At 46.1% G+C, this 22566-nt stretch overlaps 1 protein-coding gene across 10 annotated transcripts in view; it reads left to right on the top strand.

The window, feature by feature from the left end:
* Positions 1 to 22566, top strand: part of ccdc33 (coiled-coil domain containing 33) — a 304008-nt gene that overhangs the window by 140680 nt on the left and 140762 nt on the right. For all 10 annotated transcript variants that reach the window (XM_068015481.1, XM_068015480.1, XM_068015479.1 and 7 more), the window contains 4 exons: positions 14180 to 14289; positions 19412 to 19513; positions 21170 to 21261; positions 22342 to 22462. In XM_068015481.1, coding sequence (XP_067871582.1) covers positions 14180 to 14289; positions 19412 to 19513; positions 21170 to 21261; positions 22342 to 22462 — 425 coding nt within the window. The remainder of the gene's footprint in view (positions 1 to 14179; positions 14290 to 19411; positions 19514 to 21169; positions 21262 to 22341; positions 22463 to 22566) is intronic.

Here is a 22566-nt window from a genome sequence, read left to right as displayed (position 1 = left end):
CTGATAAATAAAAGTTTGTGCAGTGAAGCTGCAGCTTTTTACAGGTTGTACAACGCTGTCATTTTAGACAAAGAATATTGACTACCCATCTAATAAAGGACGGCACCGTGCAGTGAGGGAGCTTCCCTTGAACCACTTATCAAAGGGCTAGATTCACTAAAGCATGCGTATAATACCAGCAATTGGAAGTAACAGTCTGACATCCCATGATAAATCCTCAAACTTAGAGACAGATTTCCTGCCCTTGGTGCCAGAGAATATGGGAAAATCTGCTTGGGTGGAGTGCAGGAAGTAAGGACCCTGCCCGAGTTCCTGTCCATTAATTCAAGGCAACAGAGAAGTGAGCGGAAAGTCTTCTCCTATGTGTGGTTTGTCATCTGTGATGTTCCTGGAAGAACAGTAAGATTCAGACAGAGTTAGTGAGAGACAGTACTGCGGCAGGTGCTTTTAAAACATGCATTTCTTTTATTATTATTACTCACTCCCTCTGCTGGTATATGTGTGTATGGTATCCTTAAGTGGACAAAATGCACAATGCAATTTTCAATATATTGCACCATCCACGCACTGCAGAGTTGCATCAAAACTCTTAGAAGCAGCAGAAGCACGAGTTTCTAAGTGTATCTGAGCCCCAGTATGTTTCCTACAGTGCAAGCTTCAGTCCAGCCTTTCTTTCATTCACATGCATGGTAAGGAGCCATCGCCCAGTGCATTGATAAAGACACTTTATTCTTGGGAGAGGAAGAAGTAAGGTTGCCAACTCTCCAGGATTGACCTGGAGACTCCAGGAGTTGACACTTTCAGGAATATGTCCAACCGGAGTTGGCAACAACTAGGTAGAGAGATATTTCAAGTGGGTTGTAGTCAGTCTTCCCCTGTTTTCAGACCAGTTTGGGTTCACTGTTTGTCTATAATTGATAGTCCAATTCCTTCAGATTGAGGATTTGTTCAGAATTTGTAGGGCACAATCAACTCTGTTAGATGGGGCGGGGGGTGGGGGGGGGTGGTGGGTTGGTGGTGAGTGGTCGAGGGGGGTAGTGGCAAGACAGGAGAGGGGGAAGCGGCAAGGCAGGGAGCGAGTGGCCGAGGGGGGAAAGCGGCGAGTAGTCGGGAGCAGGAGGAGCTGGAAACTGAAAGCAGCGATTGAGGTGGAGCTGGTGGGAAGGAGCAGGGTACTGTTGCGGGGAATGGAGGCAGTGATCGTGGCCATTATTTTATTTTATTTAGAGATACAGCACTGAAACAGGCCCTTCGGCCCACCAAGTCTGTGCCGCCCATCAACCACCCATTTATACTAGTCCCATTACCCTCTCTCATTTCCCCTACCACCTGCCTATACTAGGGGCAACTTATAATGGCCAATTTACCTATCAACCTGCAAGTCTTTGGCTGTGAGAGGAAACCGGAGCACCCGGCAAAAACCTACATGGTCACAGGGAGAACTTGCAAACTCCGCACAGGCAGTACCCAGAATCGAACCCGGGTCGCTGGAGCAGTGAGGCTGCGGTGCTAACCACTGCGCCACTCTGATGTTATGTCTGACGTTATTGCATGGTGATGCCAGTGTGTGCGTGTGTGGATTCATACTGGCAAGATGGCAAATGTTCAGACGCACGGATGACATTGGTGATCGTTCTGCGCATGCTCTGCGTTGTCAGGAGGCACTCCATATCTGAAAAGGAAGAAGGTGCAGGGCTACAGGGAGAAGACTGGGCAGTGGCACGAGGTAACTTCTCTTTTGGAGAGCTGGTATAGACTCGACAGGTCAAAGGGTCTCCTTTGGTGCTGTAACAATTCTGTGTCTCTGTACACTATCTCTGATCTGCCTTAATAGAGAAGGCTCTATCACACTAGATAAGAAATGGTTTGAGGGAACGGGATCAGTGAAAATGGATTTGAATTTCACAGTGAGACATAATAAAAGTTTTTTATTTTTGTCACCAATGCCAATGGAGTCAATTCAAGTTCAGATCTCCTCTCTTATCTTTGCTCATCACCTTTCAACAAGTCCAAATACTTTATATTAATGCTTGGGGTGGTTGGGTGGGTGGAGTGTGGTGATGGTGGGAGTTTGGTGGGGGGGTGGTGAATGACACCAGTGGAGCCTGACTATGAAAAGAGAGATCTAACCAACTGCCCATAATAACAAAAGTGACTCTTTCCTCATTTTCAACTGAAACAATATCCTCAATTTTAAGTAGAATCCTGGACAATTACATTCGCCAATTTGTGCACAGCAAGCTCCCACAAACAGCAATGTGATAATGACCAGATAATCTGCTTTTACTGATATTGATTGAGGGATAAATATTGGTCAGGACACCGGGGAGAACTCCCCTGCTCTTCTTCGAAATAGTGCCGAGGGATCTTTTATGTCCACCTGAGAGGGCGGAGGGGACCTCGGTTTAACATCTCATCCAAAAGGTGACACCTCTGACAATGCGGCACTGGAGCGTCAGCCTAGACATTGTGTACAAGTGTCTCGAGGTAGGACTTGAAACCGTAACCTTGTGACTTGGAGGCAAATGTGGAACCCACTGAGCCACAGCTGACTCAATGGTGGCTGGGGCATGGGTGGTGGAGGGGATTGCTAGTATATTTAGAAGATAGATTTTCCCTATTATGAAACCGACCCAGTTTAAGGTGGGTTGTGCATCAGCGCTGCACCACACTCCCATCATAATCAGTGCATTCTGCAATTGTCTGCACGACATGATGGGGGCACTTAGTGTCCGACAACTGATTGCAGCTAACGACAGTTATTCATATGAAAATGCTTCGATTTGTGATGAGGAAAGGCAGTTTTGTGTTCTGGAGGCTAATTATGAGGGGAGCAAAGGTGAAACTGGCAGCGTGATTATAGCCTGCTCAGTGACAAAATCACCATGTCTGGGCCGTAATGAGTGCTAGAGTGAAGCAGGGAAGTGACTGCTATGTGCACAGCATGGTTATTGAGAGAGGGGAAAATCAACACTCAATCGTAAGTGTCTCCATTCTGATTCTGGCTACAACACGTGTCTTTCATACTGGAGGATATTGAGGTTATAAAGCTCGTTAAAGGTCACTGCTCAGTTCACAGAGTCCGTGCGTGGTGTTGTGAGATAAACAGGCATTCCCCTGCCTCAGAAACCTATTGATTGTTATTGTCAAATGATACTTTGCTTTCGGTCTCTTTCAAACAGAAGATGCTAGAAATGCACAGCAGGTGTCGACATCTTAGAGAGATATTTAATTTTTTTCTCCATCCTTAGTTCATCTTTCTCTTTGTCAGAGGCTAGTTGACAGGCTGCACGTTCCCAGAATTTAAGGTTCCTTTTTCTCTTTCTTTCTCCTATCTTTGGACTTCTTGCTTAGGGTAGCATAGGCTCAAGAGAAAAAAAAAGATCTTTTAAAAGCAAAATGGAAAATCTGAGAATCATGCAGTACAAAAGGAGGCCATTTGGCCCATCGTGCCTGGGCAGGCTTTTTGAAAGACCTATCCAATTAGTCTCACTCCCCTGCTCTTTCCCCATTGCCCTGTAAATTTTTCTTTTTCAAGTATTTATCTAATTTCCTTCTAAAAGTTATTCCACCACCCTTTCAGGCAGCACATTCCAGATCACAACACGCTGCGTAAAAAAAATTCTCATTTCCCCTCTGGGTCTTTTGCTAATTATCTTAAATCTGTGTCCTCTTGTTACCGACCCTCAGTAGAAACCATTGCTCTTTATTTATTCTATCTAAACCTTTCATGATCTTCAATGCCTGTATTAAATCTCTCCTTAACTTTCTCTGATCCATGGAGAACAACCTTAGCTTCTCTAGTCTATGCTAATATTAAAGTTGGTAGGTTTATTAAGGGAGTTATAGTGTAATCACTTTTAGTCACAACAGACCTTTTTACTCACGGCAAGCTCCCACAAACAACAATGAGATAATGATCGGATAATCTGCTATAATGTTGTTGGTTGAGGGATAAATATTAGCCAGGACACCAGGGAGAACTTCCCTGCTCTTCTTCAAATAGATCTTTTATGTCCACCTGAGAGAGTAGACAGGGCCTTGGTTTAGCATCTCATCCTAAAGATGGCACCTCTGACAGTGCAGCACTCCCTCGGTACTACAGTTGGGAGTGTCAGTCCTAGATCTTGTGCTCAAATCTCTAGAGTGGGGGTTGAACCCACAAACTTGGGGTTTAGAAGCAAGAGTGCTACTGGCAGAGCAAAGACTGACACCCGAAGTTTTAAGTATAGAATTTCTCCCGTGCTGCCCCAGAGTTGATGTACAGTTTTAGGGAGCAAGTTGATCAGCCTGTGCTAGGTCAATCTGGGGAAAGAAAACAGTTGTGCTTCCACCTCCCCCCAAACCGCCTTTTCAGCCTGCAGTTAGGAAGTTGATTTTACACTTGGACAGGTGTGGGGCCTCACCCATTGGGAGTATGCACCCAGAAATGGGTCCATGTAGCCCAGAATTCTCCAGTCACTAATTGAAAGAGGGTGGTGCGTGAGTCCACTATTATTGGTCTCCTGGCAAACAAGGTGGCACAGCAGAAGCGAACAGGTGTAGAATTAACTCTTGAGTGCATTCTTCTCCCAAACAAAGGGGGGAATTTTAACTGAATCCACCCGCTGGAAATTGACAAGATTGGCTGCGAGATGGTTTTACTGATGGGCGGAGGGCAAAACCCATGTTCCACCCAGTCCCGTGGGTTTTTCTCCAGCTTGTTGAGAAACAATTACGCCCAGATCTCTGTTGTAACATTATTGTATTGGGGGAGTGGACAAAATTCACAATAAAAAAAGCCAATGCAAGAGGATTTATTTTTGCAAAAAACTGAGCAGCATCGGGAATCTTTTTGTCAGTCGCAGAAGCTGAACCTTCATCCTCTGTGTGTGTGTGTGCTGATGCACTGTGGTAAGGGATAATACAAAACATAGCAAAAAAATAAATAGCAGGCAGTGCTATCAGAATCTACCCTATAGTGAAGCAAACAGCACCAACACACAAGGTGGAGAATAGAGCTTTTACGTTTGACTTCATCTCAGTCACCGAGACACCCTGCTAATCTCGGCTGATCCACTCCCTCCCATGAACACCAGCTGCTGTCTAATTTGGGCTTTTCGGCATGGCTGCCTCTGACTATGAGTTAATTGCTGTTTTTACTTCCCCCTCCTGCTCACCATCATCATCCCCTACCAGCAGCTGTAGGTGTTTTGCAACAGCAGGAGGCTTGTGTCGAGCTAGTCCTCATTTGCTTGATCTGTGCATGTTTGAAGTCATTAAGAGTTGTTCCTTTTACCTCTTTTCTCTTTTGCAATTTGACTTGCAATCAATAAGTAGCTGCTGAGGAAACTTCTACCACTTCCCCTCCCTAACCTCCCCTTTTGAAGTAAATCCCACACAATACCGCAGTCCAAAATTCATTCTGTTTGTGCTGTTAGGCACTTTCAGGAACTGACAGCAGCTCCAGAATGTGCCTTTAAGGAATGAAGTGTGGCTCAGTGTGTAGCAGTCATACCTCTGACTCAGTAGGTCGTGAGTTCAAATCCCACTATAAAGTCTAGTCTGCTACTCCAGTGAAGTACTGTCTTTCAAATGAGATGTTAAGCTGAGATCCCACTTGCCCCTTCAGGCACCTCTAAAAACAAATCCCACAACACTGTTCAATAGAAGAGCAGGGGAGTTATCCCCAGTGTCCTCGCAAATATTTATCCTTCAAGCAGCATCACTAAATCAGATGATCTGGTCATTAGCACATTTCTGTTTGTGGGAGCTTGCTGTGTGCAAATTGGCTGCTGCATTTCCTATATTACAATGGTGGCTACACCTCAAAAAAAGTATTTCTTTGGCTGTAAAGCACTTTGGGACGGGCTGAGGTTGTGAAAGGTGCTACAGCAAAGTAGTCTTTTGTTCAAATTTTAAGATGTTACTGAAATCTCCAAGCCCATTTATGAAGAAGACGCTGAGACTAGGATGCTTTGGTGGAGATTGTTTATTGCTTGCCACAGAGCTTACTTCTGCTCTCCAAACAACACCACCAGCCAGTGCTGGTTGGCTCTTCTTTATATATACACACTTGAATACAATTAATTAATTAACACCCAACACCTGTTCACCCTATTGCCTTGAACAACCAGGTATTTATCATCCATTAACAGAACTTCAGACCCCAACAACTAAGAGATGTGCTTGTCTCTCCCTTTCTTTGTGGCAGCCATTTTTAACAGCTATCGTCAATTGTTCTTCACTCACTTTGCCTTTGGCCTTTAAATGCCTGACTGACGATAACCTTTGTCTATCTTGTGTTCAGTGGTCCAAATGGGATGAGTTTTGGCAGCCTTCCATTTTGTTTTCTGGGCTAGCTCTGAAAGGTCGAGCATAAATTATGCAAATCCGAGTTGGGCTCTGATTGTTTTTACTCTGTGTGGCTTTCGAGCTGATTAACGTGACGGATGTTAGTGATTGCTAATTGCAAGTTTTACTCCTTCCAATCAGCAACAGCATTAAATATTCCCAGGTCCCATTTAGCACGGAGCCCGCACAGTGTAGGGACAATACCCCAAACTTAGAACAACGCTCATTCAACATGCTTCAACCCTCAACCTCAGATCAGCATTGTCCAAGTAAGCTTCAAAGTGGACTTCAGATCAAGACACTCTCACTCAACCTCAAGACAGAACTATCCACTTAGCACCATTCCCCAAACTCTTCGAAACGTTTCTTTTTCAATCATTTCTCCACTTCCCTTTTTAAAAGCCTTTATGGGTGCTGCTTTCACAAGTTTCTGATAGAATGTTCCATCTCTTGACAATCCCCTGCATCTGCCCTAAACAATCTTTTTGTTTGTTTTTTGCTGTCAATCTTGAACTTATGCCATTTACTTTCCAACTCACTGACCAGCGGAAATATTTTTTTCTGAGCTACCCTCTCAAATCAGATCTGCACTTAAGGTTTTTCATTCTACTGGAAACAGCGCTCGGTTTCTCCATTCATTCCTCATAACTCTAGCCTCTCCTCCCTGGTGTCATCTCAGTAAATGTCTTCTGCGCTCTCTCCATGATCTAGATTTGCAAGGTTGGGGAGAGACATAAGTGCTCTTGTACCACCCAAGGTAACATTTGCATTAATTGGGTAGGGCAATGGGTTAGGACGATATCCTTTTGGGACCAGCCCGATGGACTGAAATGTTCTTTCCCAGCTATGTACATGCCTCAAATCAGTGGCCTAGGATTTTGTGAAGGAGGCAGGGCTCCCAGTGCTAGGCAGAAAAGGCTGGGGGATCCCCACTTCGGCCTTTTTGTGACCCCCCCCCCCCACCACCATCCCCTCAATGGAATAATCCTCCGTTTTTTTTCTGCCCAAGTATTCCGCCCTGGGATCCCTGTCCCTTTAAAGACGGGGATCTTGCCTTCAAGAGCTGTTGACCAATCACAGCTCAGCACCGACCCCCCCCCCCCCCACATCGTGGCAGAGGCGCCCCCCCACAGCTGGTTAAATCCCAGCGGCGGTGGGTAGAGGCCCTTAAGTAGTTGTTAATAGGCCACTTAAGGGCCTCAATTGGCCTTTGGGCGGGAAGGCCGTCATTAGCCTATCCCGGCAAAATCATTAAACAACGGGCACCCCCCCCCCACCCCCGCTTCCCATCACGATTCTATGGGCTCCCCCGGCCTCTGATCCCACCTCAGGGAGGGCCCATAAAAATCCAGCCCAGGATTTGCCAACAGAAATTGATGACTGGCCACAGATGAAGCTACAGCAACACTGTTTTAGGCACATGCACTAACTATATGAAAGACCTTACATACACACTCTCACAACACAGGCAAATGTAATCCACGTGTGTATACTTATTGAACAAATATCCAGTCAGTAACCAAGGTGATAAAGCACTCACAACTATCAGACGACATTGCTCACTCTGTTTGTTTTCTTACCATTTTGAATTGATTTGATTTAGAGATACAGCACTGAAACAGGCCCTTCGGCCCACCGAGTCTGTGCCGACCATTAACCACTCATTTATACTAATCCTACACTAATCCCATATTCCTACCAGATCCTCACCTGTCCCTCTATTCCCCTGCCACCTACCTATACTAGGGGCAATTTATAATGGCCAATTAACCTATCACCCTGCAAGTCTTTTTGGGAGGAAACCGGAGCACCCGGAGGAAACCCACGCAGACACAGGGAGAACTTGCAAACTCCACACAGGCAGTACCCAGAATTGAACCCGGGTCGCTGGAGCTGTGAGGCTGCAGTGCTAACCACTGCGCCACTGTGCCGCCCTTTGAACCCGGGTCGCTGGAGCTGTGAGGCTGCGGTGCTAACCACTGCGCCGCCCTTATCTACAAACACACAAAAAAGATTAAAGCTCACATGTGTACACTGTCCGAATATGAATATTGAGATCACACGCCCAACACCGATGTCTACTGTTAATTTTTTATTTATTGATCGGAAATGCAATTGGCCATACCTGGATTCCCAATTTGCCACATGTGGCTAAAGTATTGGACAACGTTGTCGGTTAGCCTCAAGGATGTGGGTTAATTTCTTCATATAAAGCTAAGAAGTAATACAGTTTCTTGAAAATACCACACAGCAATCCCTTCCCAGTGTTCAGAATCGATGATAGCCCCAAAGGCCATCACAAGGACAAGTGGAGCAACTTAACAACCTTGATGAAAGTGCGAGGATCTCAATATCTTCTTGAAGCAATGCTGACCCACATCAGACTTGATCCAAGATAAAAGTCTTCAGCGTAGTAGGAAAATAATCATTGTTTTCAAATAAATTCAGAAGCCGCCAAACCAAAGGGACTGAGAAAACAGACACTCATATTTAGACTTCTGTATAATGAAATATATTTTGCAGCTTTTGCGATACCCCCATTTTCTATCTGTTTGCAAAACAAATGAAAACAATCTTAAAATTTGAAGTAAGCCGATTAAAAGCAAATCCAGAAAAAAAATCATCGCTCAAAGAATATGAACTCACTGACCCTCAAAGAGTGACAGTACAGTGATCAGAAGTGGAAGCACAGTTGTGGTGCAAATTAGGGATTTAGGAATTGCTGGACGATAAAAGGCCAAAGCCCATCTTGCCTACCTTCTACTATCTTTGTAGCCACATGATACAACGATAATGGAGTTGTTGACTAATCACAGCGCTCAATCTCTATCAATTAGTCTATGACAGATCCAGACATGACATGAAGAAAACCCCAGTGATGAAGAGCTTTGGGAACCATTGGTCGAAAGTCACCTGTTCCTCCCGAGCATGTTACACTTACTATACGTCACGTCTCAATTTACTCACATACCGGAGCCCAAAGTGTTATTTTCTGAAGGAGATATATCTAATTTGCATTTGAATGAATCAGTATGAACTGTCTCTCACTGTCTCTGGAAGGAGTCTGTTCCATAGACTGACCGCTTGCTCACTGAAATATTTCCCCCAGTATTGACAGGGAGGGGTTTTGTAAGTGGGGGTTGTGGGGGGGGGGGGGTCGGTTTGATCAGGAAACATGTGAGTCCACTTTTCCCCACATTCTGCGGAGTTTTAACTCCGCAGCATTATGTCTTTTTGTTTCTATACGATCTCCGCCCTGAAGGCAGCCTGATTGACAGACTTGGCTTCCTGTTAGGCAGGGAGCAGCTGCAGCCGCAGAAACAGGCAAGGAATCTACTGCTGCGTTCGTGGGAATGTGGGGGAGTGTCTGATCCCCAAGATCAGTAAGGGTGGGTAAGGTCTGATGGCAGAAAACAATGAAAGCTTGAAAGGGATCGGGAGGAAGTACTGAAATTAAAAAAAATTAGACCTGCCATTTTATTTTTAGAGGTACAGCACTGAAACAGGCCCTTCGGCCCACTGAGTCTGTGCTGACCATCAACCACCCATTTATACTAATCCTACATTAATCCCATATTCCCTACCACATCCCCACCTGTTCCTATATTCCCCTACCACCTACCTATGCCAGGGGTAATTTATAATGGCCAATTTACCTATCAACCTGCAAGTCTTTGGCAGTGGGAGGAAACCGAAGCACCCGGCGAAAACCCACGCAGACACAGGGAGAACATGCAAACTCCGCATAGGCAGTACCCAGAATTGAACCCGGGTTGCTGGAGCTGTGAGGCTGCGGTGCTAACCACTGCGTCACTGTGCCGCCCCTATAAGTTTGAATTCCCCCAGCTACTACAAAGGGATTTGAACTCAACTCTCAAGAACATTAGTATCTAGGCCTCAGGATTACTAGTCCAGTAACATAATCACTATACTACCACACCCTTACTAACTAGCCATGACTAACAAAATATCAGGTGAGGCACAGTGAACGTCTTCCTATGTTTCTGTGTCTCTGAAGTTAAGACATATTGAAATCGTTAGTTACCTCAATAGTTCCATCCTGCATAAACTTGTACTCATCCAAAACTCTGCTGCCTGTAGTTTAACTCGCATCATGTCCTGTTCACCCATCACCCCTGTGCTCACTGACCTTGGCTCCCGGTACGGCAACACCTCAATTTTAAGATTCTCATCCTTGTTTCCAAACACCTCCATGGCCTCACCCCTCCCTAACTCTGTACCACCCTCCAGCCCCCCTAGATCTCTGTGCTCCTTCCAATTCTGGCCTCTTGCATAATCCCTGATTTTCGTCTGTCCACCATTGGTGGCTGCGTCTTCAGCTCCCTGGGTCCGAAGCTCTGCAATTCCCTCCTCAAACCTCTCTGTCTCTCCACCTCTCCCTGTCCTCCTTTAAGACACTCCACATAACCTACCTCTTTGGCCTAGCTTTTGGCTACCTGCCTGATATCTCCTTCAGTGGCTCAGTGTCAAATTCAGATTGATAACACTGCTGTAAAGTGCCTTGGGAGTTATTGCTACAAAAAAAGGCGCTACATAAATGCTAGTTATTGTTGTTAACTTGCTGCCTTGTAAAAGCTTGCTCATTTTTTTGATTCATTCTTTGAAGTATTCATTCTCAAGTTGTTGTTTTGTTGATATTGGGCTGAATTTCACCGATTCCCTGACTTCGGGAGTTGTGGCGGGGGAGTGGTGGGGGGGGCAGGGGGTGCGGTAAATGTCTTTGAGGGAAGGCCCGCCATGGGGTCTCGACGCCGGGAAGGCCTGGCCCGATATTGCCGGCAACAGCGACGCCTCGTGGCGCCACTCCCCCACCCCAATCCCACCCACACCCCGGCCGCTCGGCGACGGGGGCCAAATTTAAATATGCAAATTAATTTAAATGAAGGAATTAATTACCTTCTCGCCTCCGCCTTCCGTCCCGTTGCGTTATTGGTGCGGCTGGCCAGCACTCCCGTGCCTTTGGATGCCTGTCCGAGAATCCGAGGCGGAACACTGGTGGGGAGGGCGGAGCAGGTAAGTTTTTCCGTGTGTGGGGGGGTTGCCGGGGAAGTGGGGTCAAACTAATATCATTGGTTTAGGGGATGGTGGGAAGGGTTAGAGTTTAAGGTTCATGAACTTGGGGCGAGGGGAGTGGTGGGGGGGAAGGTCAGGTGGGCAGGGGAAGTGTTTTGGGGGGTGGGGAGAGGGTAGGTAATGAATTTTATGGCTATTGTGGAGGGGGGGCATTGGGAGAGGAGCAATTTAAATTTTTTACATTAAACGTACCTTTAAATGTTTAAATTGGAAGTTAGGGCTCGACGCCCTTTAAAAATGGTGTCAGCGCCTGCGCGAAGGCAGCTGACACAATTGCTGGGGATGATCCGCCTGCCCCCTTCGTGTCATTGGCAGGGGGGAGGTCAGGGGGGGGGGCGGAGCCATCTGCCCCAGCTATTTAAGCGAGCCACAGCGCTTCATACCGTGGCGCCTCCGCCAATTGCGGCTCACCCCATTGTTTATGTCCGCCAGCGTCAATTTCAGCCCATTGTCTGTGCTTTGCCGTCTTGTCCAGAAGTAAATTCCATGTGTTAAGAGCTCGTTTCGGTGGTTTCGCATCCTTTGCCGTGATAAAAAATAACTTCCGGGCTTGTGTGGAGGGGAAACAGATATTCATGTTTGCAGTTTTTGTAGACGATGTATCGTTGAATTTGTTTCAGGGTATTCAACGTGTCATGAGAAAACAAATCCGAATGAGGTTAATAACATAGCGTTCAGCATTTTATGCTCATTTGCAAACTCATTTTGATCCTTGGCTTTTGCAGTCTGGATCTAACTGGTTGCTTACTGGATGCATTGTCAGGCTCTGATTGTTAAGGCTAGTATGGAGCATAAGCACCAGCATGAACATGCTGGGCCGAATGGCCTGTATTTCGGGCTGTAAATACAATGTATACTTAATCTAATTGGAAACACTGACACTTCATGGAGTAAGGAAATGCAAATACAATTATACAATACAGGACAATTACTGTACAGAGGTCGTGAGCATCTGCTTCTAAGCCAGGTCACACACTGTTCACAATTAGAGATTAAGTTATCTGTAACTAACCATAATCATACACTGTATGCCTGGCTAACCCCAAACATAGTCTGTTTGCCTTGGGACCACGGAGTAGCGAGATAAATATTTGGAACACCAGGAATTTCTTGATAATTGGGTGGTGAAATCTGGTGCAAAGTTCATCAAGATAATGTCAAATGAAGTTTGAAAGATATAAAAAGGGTGAAATTGTGATGCGAGGTTGGGTTTGGGATGGGCTTGATGAACCAGCTACTCTTTTCCTACTCATCGTTTTCATATATTTGCATTGACATCTGGACTCAACTGCCTTTAATGTATAGCCAGGCATCCTTTGTAATCTCAGTGCTGGCCGTGAATATGTAACACTTAACTTTTAATGAACGGCAAGTTTTTGACCCCGTGTCCAAGATAGTCGTACAAATTTTACCTTCCTACCATCTCCTTGGTTAAAGAGCGTTAGAGAGACTTTTACAGCAGAGAAGGAGGCCATTCGGTCCATCAAGTCCATGCCAGCTCTCCACAGAGCTTTTCAGTCAGTTCCACTCCCCCAATCAATCCCCATAGCCCTGTAAGTCTATTTCCTTCAAGTGGCCATCCAATTTCCTTTTGAAGTCATTGACCATCTCCGCTTCCACCCCACTGTGTGCAGAGAGTTCCAGGTCATTACCACCCACTGCGTAAAAAAAGTTCTTCCTCATAATCCTCCTGTATCTCATGCCCAAAACCTTCAATCTGTATCCCCTAGTCCTTGTACCATTAGTTAATGAGAATAGTTTTCCTTGTCTGACTTATCTAAGCCTGTCATAAGGCTTAGCCTTGTCTAAGCCTTGTACACTTCTCTTAAATCTCTCCTCAATCTCCTTTGCTCCGGGGAGAACAACCCCAGCTTTTCCAACCTAGCCCTGCAACTAAAATCCCCCATCCCTGGAACCATTCTAGTAAATCTCCTCTACACCCTCTCAAAGACCCTCACATCCTTCCTAAAGTGTGTAAAGATTTAAGTGTGTGCAGCTTCACATTTTGCTTATTGCACAGTGTTTAGTTTGTGATCGAAACACAGGATTGTAGCTGGAATTTAGTTTCAGGGTCCTGATCCTGACTCTGGGCTGAATTCCGGGTTGGGAAGCTGGAAGTGGCCATGGTGGGACCCTGCACGGAATTTTCCAGGAGACGGCCAATTAAGAGGCTGCCTCCGGGAGCCCCATCCAATTAAGGCATGAGGAGAGGGGGGGGGGGGTGTGGGGGGGGGGCGGGGGGCTCCGCAGTTGGGAAGGCTAATGGGAGCATCCAAGGCTCTGGAACAGATGGGCACTGCCGATACAGGTGAGAGCTCGAGATGGCACCTCAAGATGTTTAGAAAGTTAAAAAATAAAGTGTGGCCACAGCTGCCAGGCCATCATTGTGGAGGGGAATCTGTGACACTGGTGGGAGTGGGGTGGGGGGGGGGGGGTGGTGGTGGGGGGCATCATTAGCCCCCTGGCCTGCTGCTGGGAGGCTGCCTCAATCCAACCGCCGGGCTTCAGCCTCACCAGGTGGCCAGACAGCGTGTGATGAGTGCCCCAATGGGTACTTTAATTGGCCTTAATGGTGGGTGGAGGTGAGCCGTCACCTCCCAGAAGCTGCCTCACTGAGAAAAGCTGGAGGCAAGCTCAGAGCGGCAGACTGGCACAGCAACCGGTAGCATGAAATTGTGGGCACACCCACCTCTGAACCTTAGTCGATTGAAAACTGAGCCTATTGCCTTGCCTTTTTCTCATCCTTCCACAGTGGTGATCCTGGACATCGCAGACAGCAGAACCAAGGAGCTGTTGGCCAGCTACCACATACCCGTCACCTACCTGCAGATGTTTCATCATTACCACGTCGAATTGATACAGGTAGGTGGATGTAAAAGATTCCACAGCACTATTGGAGGAAGAGTAGTGGAGTTCCCTCAGCTGACTTTTTTTTATTCATTCACGGAATGTGGGCATCACTGGCCAGGCCAGCATTTATTGCCCATCCCTAATTGCCCTTGAGAAGGTGGTGGTGAGCTGCCTTCTTGAACTGCTGCAGTCCATTTGGGGTAGGTAGACTCACAATGCTGTTAGGAAGGGAGTTCCAGGATTTTGACCCAGCGACTGTGAAGGAACAGCGAAATAGTTCCAAGTCAGGATGGTGTGTGACTTGGACGGGGACTTGCAGGTGGTGGTGTTCCCATGTATTTGCTGCCCTTGTCCTTCTTGTTGGTAGAGGTCGCGGGTTTGGAAGGTGCTGTCTAAGGAGCCTTGGTGCATTGCTGCAGTGCATCTTGTAGATGGTACACATTGCTGCTACTGTGCGTCGGTAGTGGAGGGAGTGAATGTTTGTAGATGGTGTGCAAATCAAGCAGGCTGCTTTGTCCTGGATGGTGTCGAGCTTCTTGAGGGTTGTTGGAACTGCACCCATCCAGGCAAGTGGAGAATATTCCATCACACTCCTGACTTGTGCCTTGTAGATGGTGGACAGGCTTTGGGGAGTCAGGAGGTGAGTTACTCGCCTCAGGATTCCAAGTCTCTGACCTGCTCTTGTAGCCACGGTATTTATATGGCTACTCCAGTTCAGTTTCTGGTCAATGGTAGCCCCTAGGATCTTGATAGTGGGGGATTCAGCGATGGTAATGCCGTTGAATGTCAAGGGGAGGTGGTTCGATTCTCTCTTGTTGGAGATGGTCATTGCCTGGCACTTGGCCAATAACTATCCATCAACCAACTAGAGAAGAGGCCATCCTCGACTGGGTATTGTGAAATGAGAGAGGAATAATTGCCAATCTAGTGCTGTGAGACCCCTTGGGGACGAGCGACCATAATATGATAGAATTCTTCATCAAGCTGGAGAGTGACGTAGTTGATTCTGAGACTAGGGCCCTGATTTTTAATAAAGGAAACTACAAAGGTATGAGGCGCGAGTTGGCCATGACGGATTGGGAAACGTTACTTAAAAGGATGATAGTGAATAGGCAATGGCAAACATTCAAAGAGCGCATGGATGAACTGCAACAATTGTTTATTCCTGTCTGGCGCTGAAGTAAAATGGGAAAGGTAGCCAAACCATGGCTTACAAGGGAAATTAGAAATAGCATTAGATCCAAGGAAGGTGCATATAGATTTGCCAGAAAAAACAACAGACCTGAGGATTGGGAGCAGTTTAGAATTTAGCAAAGGAGGACCAAGGGATTGATTAAGAAGGGGAAAATAGAGTAGGAGAGTAAGCTTGCGGGGAACATAAAAACTGACTGTAAATGTTTTTATAGGTATGTGAAGAGAAAAAGATGAGTGAAGACAAATGTAGGTCCCTTACAGTCAGAAACAGGGAATTTATTATGGGGAACAAAGAAATGGCTGACCAACTAAATGCATACTTTGGTTCTGTCTTCACAAAGGAAGACACAAATATCAAACCTGAAATGTTGGGGAACACAGGGTTTAGTGAGAGAGAGGAACTGAAAGAAATCAGTATTAGTAGAGAAATGGTGTTGGGGAAATTGATGGGATTGAAGGCCGATAAATCCCCAGGGCCTGATGGTACGCATCCCAGAGTACTTAAGGATGTGGCCCTAGAACTGGTGGATGCATTGGTGGTCATCTTCCAAGATTCTATAGATTCTGGAACAGTTCCTACAGATTGGAGGGTAGCTAATGTAACCCCACTATTTAAAAAGGGAGGTGGAGAGAAAGCAGGGAATTATAGACCAGTCAGCGTGACGTCGGTAGTGGGGAAAATTCTAGAGTCCATTATCAAAGATTTTATAGTAGAGCACTTGCGGCACAGTGGCGCAGTGGTTAGCACCGCAGCCTCACAGCTCCAGCGACCCGGGTTCAATTCTGGGTACTGCCTGTGTGGAATTTGCAAGTTCTCCCTGTGTCTGCGTGGGTTTCCTCCAGGTGCTCCGGTTTCTTCCCACATGCCAAAGACTTGCAGGTTGATAGGTCAATTGGCTATTATAAATTGTCCCTAGTATAGGTAGGTGGTAGGGAAATATAGGGACAGGTGGGGATGTGGTAGGAATATGGAATTAGTGTAGGATTAGTATAAATGGGTGGTTGATGGTCGGCACAGACTCGGTGGGCCGAAGGGCCTGTTTCAGTGCTGTATCTCTAACTAACTAACTAACTTAGAGAACAGTGGTAGAATTGGGCAGAGTCAGCATGGATTTACGAAAGGGAAATCATGCTTGACAAATCTACTAGAATTCTTTGAGGGTGTAACTAGTGGAGTTGATGAGGGACAGCCAGTGGATATGGTTTATTTGGACTTTCAGAAGGCTTTTGACAAAGTCCCACATAAGAGATTAGCGTGTAAAATTAAAGCGCATGGATTGGGGGTAGTGTATTGCGATGGATAGAAAATTGGTTGGCAAACAGAAAACAAAGAGTAGGAATAAATGGGTCTTTTTCCGAATGGCAGGCAGTGACTAGTGGGGTACAGCAGGGATCGGTGTTAGGACACCAACTATTCACTATATACATTAATGATTTAGATGAGGGAACTAAATGTAATATCTCCAAATTTGCAGATGACACAAAATTGGGTGGGAGGGTGAGTTGTGAGGAGGATGCAAAGAGGCTTCAGGGTGATTTGGACAAGTTGAGTGAGTGGGGAAATGCATGGCAGATGCAGTATAATGTGGATAAATGTGAGGTTATCCACTTTGGTAGCAAAAACAGGAAGGCAGATTATTATCTGAATGGCTATAAACTGAGAGAGGGGAATATGCAGCGTGACCTGGGTGTTCTCGTACACCAGTTGCTGAAGGTAAGCGTTCAGATGCAACAGGTGGTAAAAAAGGCAAATGGTACGTTGGCCTTCATAGCGAGAAGATTCGAGTACAGGAGCAGGGATGTCTTGCTGCAATTATACAGGGCCTTGGTGAGGCCACACCTGGAATATTGTGTGCAGTTTTGGTCTCCTTATCTGAGGAAGGATGTTCTTGCTATAGAGGGAGTTCAGCAAAGGTTTACCAGACTGATTCCTGGGATGGCAGGACTGACATATGAGGAGAGATTGAGACGGTTAGGATTATATTTGCTGGAGTTCAGAAGAGTGAGGGAGGTTCTCATAGAAACCTATAAAATTCTAACAGGAATTGACAGGGTAGATGCAGGAAGGATGTTCCCGTTGGTGGGGGAGTTCAGAACCAGGGGTCATAGTCTAAGGATACTGGGTAAACCTTTCAGGACTGAGATGAGGAGAAATTTCTTCACCCAGTGGTGAGCCTGTGGAATTCACTACCACAGAAAGCAGTTGAGGCCAAAACATTGTATGTTTTCAAGAAGGAGTTAGATATAGCTCTTGGGTCTAAAGGGATCAAAGGGTATTGGGGGAAAGCGGGAACAGGTTACTGAGTTGGATGATCAGCCATGATCATAATGAATGGCGGAGCAGGCTCGAAGGGCCGAATGGCCTACTCCTGCTTCTATGTTTCTATCACTAAAAGCAGAAGATCTGGTCACTTACCTCATTGCTGTTTGTGGGAGCTTGCTGTGCACAGATTGGCTGCTGTATTTCCTACATTACAACAGTTGCAACACTTCAAAAGTACTTCATTGGCTCTGAAGTGCTTTGGGCATCTTGAAGTCGTGAAAGGCGCTATATAAGTTCAAGATCTTTTGTCCTGTTCTTTCTTTTGGGGGTAATATGATAGAAGTGTTTAAAATTATGTAAGGATAGGACAGGCTAGAGAGAAGTAGACTGTCTCCAGTCGTTAAAGGATCTAGTGTGGTGAAACAGGGACCCATGTACATTAGGAAAGGTATGGAATCCATCTCTGTCCTGTGTAGTTGAGGTACAGGGAGTGCTGCTTTTGACCACCTCTAGGGAATGTCGGAATGTAGCTGTCAATTGATGTAGAATAGAGCACAATGTTCCAATAGAAATTTGGGTGGGTTCTACAATGAGCAGGCAATGTTCCCTGGCATGAAACCTGTCCGTCCCATTGAAAATGACCTGCCAAAGGTATCCCTCTAAAGTGCAAGGTAGCTTTGGTAAAATCAGAAAGAGAAGGAGGAAATACTGATGACAGGTGCACATTGACCCCTCTGCCGCAGTCCCATATAAAGTTTAATTGCCCATCTCTCCTGATCTCTCTGATTCCCCCATCCACCAACACACTGAATCCAAAATTCACAAACCCCACCCACTCTTACAAATTCCTTCCTGACCTCTGCGTCCTCCTTCAGTTCAATGTCCAGCCTCCCACCCTTCGGTCTTCCGATTCGGGATTCCTGTGCATTCTTCTCTCCCTTCAGCAGTCTTGGCCGCACATTCTGGAACTTTCTTCCCAAACCTTGCCACTCTAACTGCCATCGCTTTGGTCAGGGAGCATAGTGAGAGTGCAGTGCTGTCCTAACCTCTCCTTCATTCTCCTCCCTGCTGTGCAGTTCTCCTTTGTGAAACACGTTGGGATGTTTGTGATGTTAATGATCGTGTGTTAATGCCAGCTAATGCTTTAATGCATCTCTCTTTTTCAGGTGATGATCATTGCATGGATTCTGTGCCTAACTGCAGTGTGTCTGAGTTCATATTTACAGAGGGGTCTTACAGAAAATTTAAAAACTACATTTTCCAGATTACAATGATTTGGGTGTGATTGAACAGGCCCAGTCTGATTTATAATTGCACAGCATGTTCAGCACAGAAACAGACCATTTGGCCCAACTGCTCTATTCCGGTGTTTGTGCTCCACATGAGCCTCCTCCCACCTTACTTCATCTCACCCTATCAGTATATCCTTCTATCCCTTTCTCCCTTATGTACTTAACTAGCTTTCCCTTAAATGCATCTATGCTATTCCCCTCAAACACTCCTTGTGGTATGTGTGTCAATGAGCACATGTTGGTTTAAATCACCTTTGAGACTCCTTCATCCTAGATTGTCACTATGGGGCTCTCCTATTGAAACTTGTACTGGGATCAGTTCCTGTGTTTATTGGTGTCTGATTCATGGTGATTTTTCTTCTGTGCCTCTTTGCCCAAACTGCAGCCCCACCCCAATATCCCGTCTGGTGTTCGATTGTACATCACCATCGTTCGAAAAGGCAGCATCATTCCTCGTCAAGAAAGCTTCACTTTCACCGGCTTTGAGGTGGGACCGGAAATGTGTGTGACAAAAAAAAAACACACGTTTGTCTTTAAACAAAAATAATGACGGAAAGAATTCTGATGTGAATCTGGGGGTGGGGGTGTCCCCTGTGGTTACCTACATTTCTCCATTTCTCCATAATAGCATTTACTTTAAAAAACGACCTTACTTACAGATGCAATGACTCTAAATGTGTATTTAGAAAGCTGAACTGAGCGTTTGTCACTCAAAGGACATTAATATTAATGTATGCAGATATGAAGTTTTTAGTGTGTCTGCTAATTGTTCTGATCCTGAAAGTGCTTTCTGGGTTATTAAAGTATGCCCACTTAATGTGTCGGCCGGGAATTCTCTTCCCTATTTCAGTGAATGTTTTATCCCATTTAAAAAAAAATATGTTAATAACTCCTGAAAATATGGTAGAGGAAGGAGCTTAAGATCAATATGTGCAATCTTATGTGTGTATACGTGGTGTAATTCCAGACCTCCACCCCCCCTGCTCACCCCCATGCCCACGCCTGCTGATTGCTGTAGTGCCATGGCAACCGAGGTGTTCAAAGCATTACAGATTCAGTCATCATCAAGTGCTCCCGTCTGAGTGCTTAAGGTGGCCTGTCGCATCCCTTTTATACCACACTTGTGGAGCCAATGGGGAATGCATGCTGTTGAGGGCCCTAGTTTCTGCACCAACGCTGTTGTGGGTCTATCAAGGTTGCTGTCGGAGTCAGGGAGCCAGATCCTCAGGAATGAATATGGGAAGATTTGTTCATCACTCCACTAACACAGCAACTGGGCCTGTATATTCCAAGGATAAATCCGAACGCCATTCCCAACTGAGGGCCGGTGGGGGAAGCGTCTAGACAGAAACATAAAAAAAAATGTACGCACAGTGTAGAGCTGAGGGGAATGGGACGGTCAGTTCCTCAAAATGGTGTTAAGGGTGGCGAGTTGCGTTTCTCCCTTGGCCATTTTGACCAGGCAGAATTCGGGCGTGGGTTAGTCACCCGCTCCAGGCAGGCAAGGGGTCCTGCTTATCATGCTGCAGTCGAGGCTTGATGATGTCACAAGTGCTGCGCGGCCAGCAAAACCTGACAGGATGGCCAGAAGAGCCAAGGTAAGTATTCTTTTTTACTTAAACTTTTCGTGAGGATTCCTTGTGTGCTTCTCCCGAGCCGGCAAGGAATCCTTGGCTCTGTCCTCCCTCTCCCTCCCAGCACCGGTACCTGAGGGTAACCCATCTCCCGGCCCATCACTACCTTTAAGCTGGGCACCATTCACTTGGGTCCCCAGCGGCCTCCCTTCACGTCCCAATTCCCACTCCTACTGGTGATGATGTCACTCCTGTTGGCCTCAGATAGGAGGCCGTTCACCATTGAAATGAGGCCTGAGAGTCAAAATGGCCACTGTACTCTGTGTAGGAGGACAACTCCCATCTCCTCCAAATCTCTTCCATCCCAAACACACCTCAACTTAAAATCGGGGCTTATATATAAGCATTTCTTAAAGGAACAGATGGGGTAGATGAGCTGAAGGACATCTAGTGATGAATTGGCAGGATTATCGTGTTCTGAAGTCTAGGCTAGGTTAGTGGGTTGAAACAGATGCTGCATGTTGGTTAGCTGAGTGACCATTAGTAAGTGGTTTCATTGTTGCTTTCAGGTTCTGCTTCGAGCTGTGGAGAATCCACTGAAGGACCCTGTGGGCCCACTCCTTGCGGTGGCTAGAATAGTGCCTGACTATGAATCCTACAAGTAAGTGTCTACATTATAACAATCTCTACACAATTGACAGGGTGAAATCTGACATTAGCGCTCAAATGTGAAAGAACCTTATTGGATTGGACGCTCTGCTCTGAAACGCCCTGTTGTGCCCACTCTAAATTGAGTGTAGTGCTCAAAATTGGAGTGTGAGGTGTTGACTGACGTCAAGATCCCTTACTTACCCATCAACTCCATTTCTGACAGCCAGATTTCTCCAGATCACTCTTTCTGCAGTTCCAACTGACTGGCAGTGGTTGTCATGGAGCCCGAGCACAGTATAGTCACATCTACGCTAACGTTTACAATGATTGCCATGGAGATGGTGAAACTACAATCAGGACCTGACTTCATCTGTAGTCGTCGGTTGGATAAAGCATTCAGTTCAGCCATTTGCCGGGATCAAGTATCCAGAGCATATCTTTATCTCTCCCTTCCTCTCTCTCTGTGTCTTTCTCTCTTTGTCTCTCCCTCTGTCGCACTCTCTCTATATGTAATCTTCTAATAACTGGGCTTAAATTGGGAAACCTGCCAGGCAGGGACCCATCATTACTTATTAATCTATCCCATGTTCTTTATTAGTTTTCACATCTTTGATGGGCCTTAGTTCAATTAAAATCAGTGCACGCAGTACAGCCTACTGTGCAGAGAACCATTATATATTTATGATAGTTCCTTGTGAATTGATGTACGTTAATTCAGAAAGTGAGGTGAAGGCACAGGGCCCATCAAAGGTGAGCAGAGTGGTAGAGACTGCGAGTGGATCAGTAAGCAATGACGGGATGGCTTGGGTCCTTGCCTGGAGTTCACTGGCTCCAACTTAAGCCCAGGTATCAGGAGAGATTAGTTCCTTCCCCCACAAGGAGTGAGGGGAAATTGGGGGATGACTTAATGAGTGTCAATATTGTAAAGCCTCCTTGGCAAGCAGCTGCAGTGCTGGTAGCTGTGAACTGGCTGGTGAAGTGTGAGCCACACAGGAGGACCTCATGGGAAGATCAACAATGGTTCGCGGATTAATGTTTTGAAGTATGATAGATGTAAAGATAATAATATAGCTATATATTTTTTAACCAGAGATGCAATATTGATGAAGACTCCCAGGCTGGCTGGCATTAATGTCACCACAATAAAGTACCCAAGTCTACACCGGTCCTTTTTTGATGTTCTTCATCATACCAGCCAAGGCCACCCACAGGTAGGTGACCTACTAAGGTCAAGGTCAAGGCACCGCAGTGTGCCAGAACAGATGATGAGATGTGAAGGGGCCTGTTGAGTCAGGGAGACTTTAGTCACTTCCTC

Source organism: Heterodontus francisci, chromosome 35, assembly GCF_036365525.1.
Source record: "Heterodontus francisci isolate sHetFra1 chromosome 35, sHetFra1.hap1, whole genome shotgun sequence".
Lineage (NCBI taxonomy): Eukaryota > Metazoa > Chordata > Chondrichthyes > Heterodontiformes > Heterodontidae > Heterodontus > Heterodontus francisci.
This window is presented reverse-complemented; position numbering and strand designations above follow the sequence as displayed.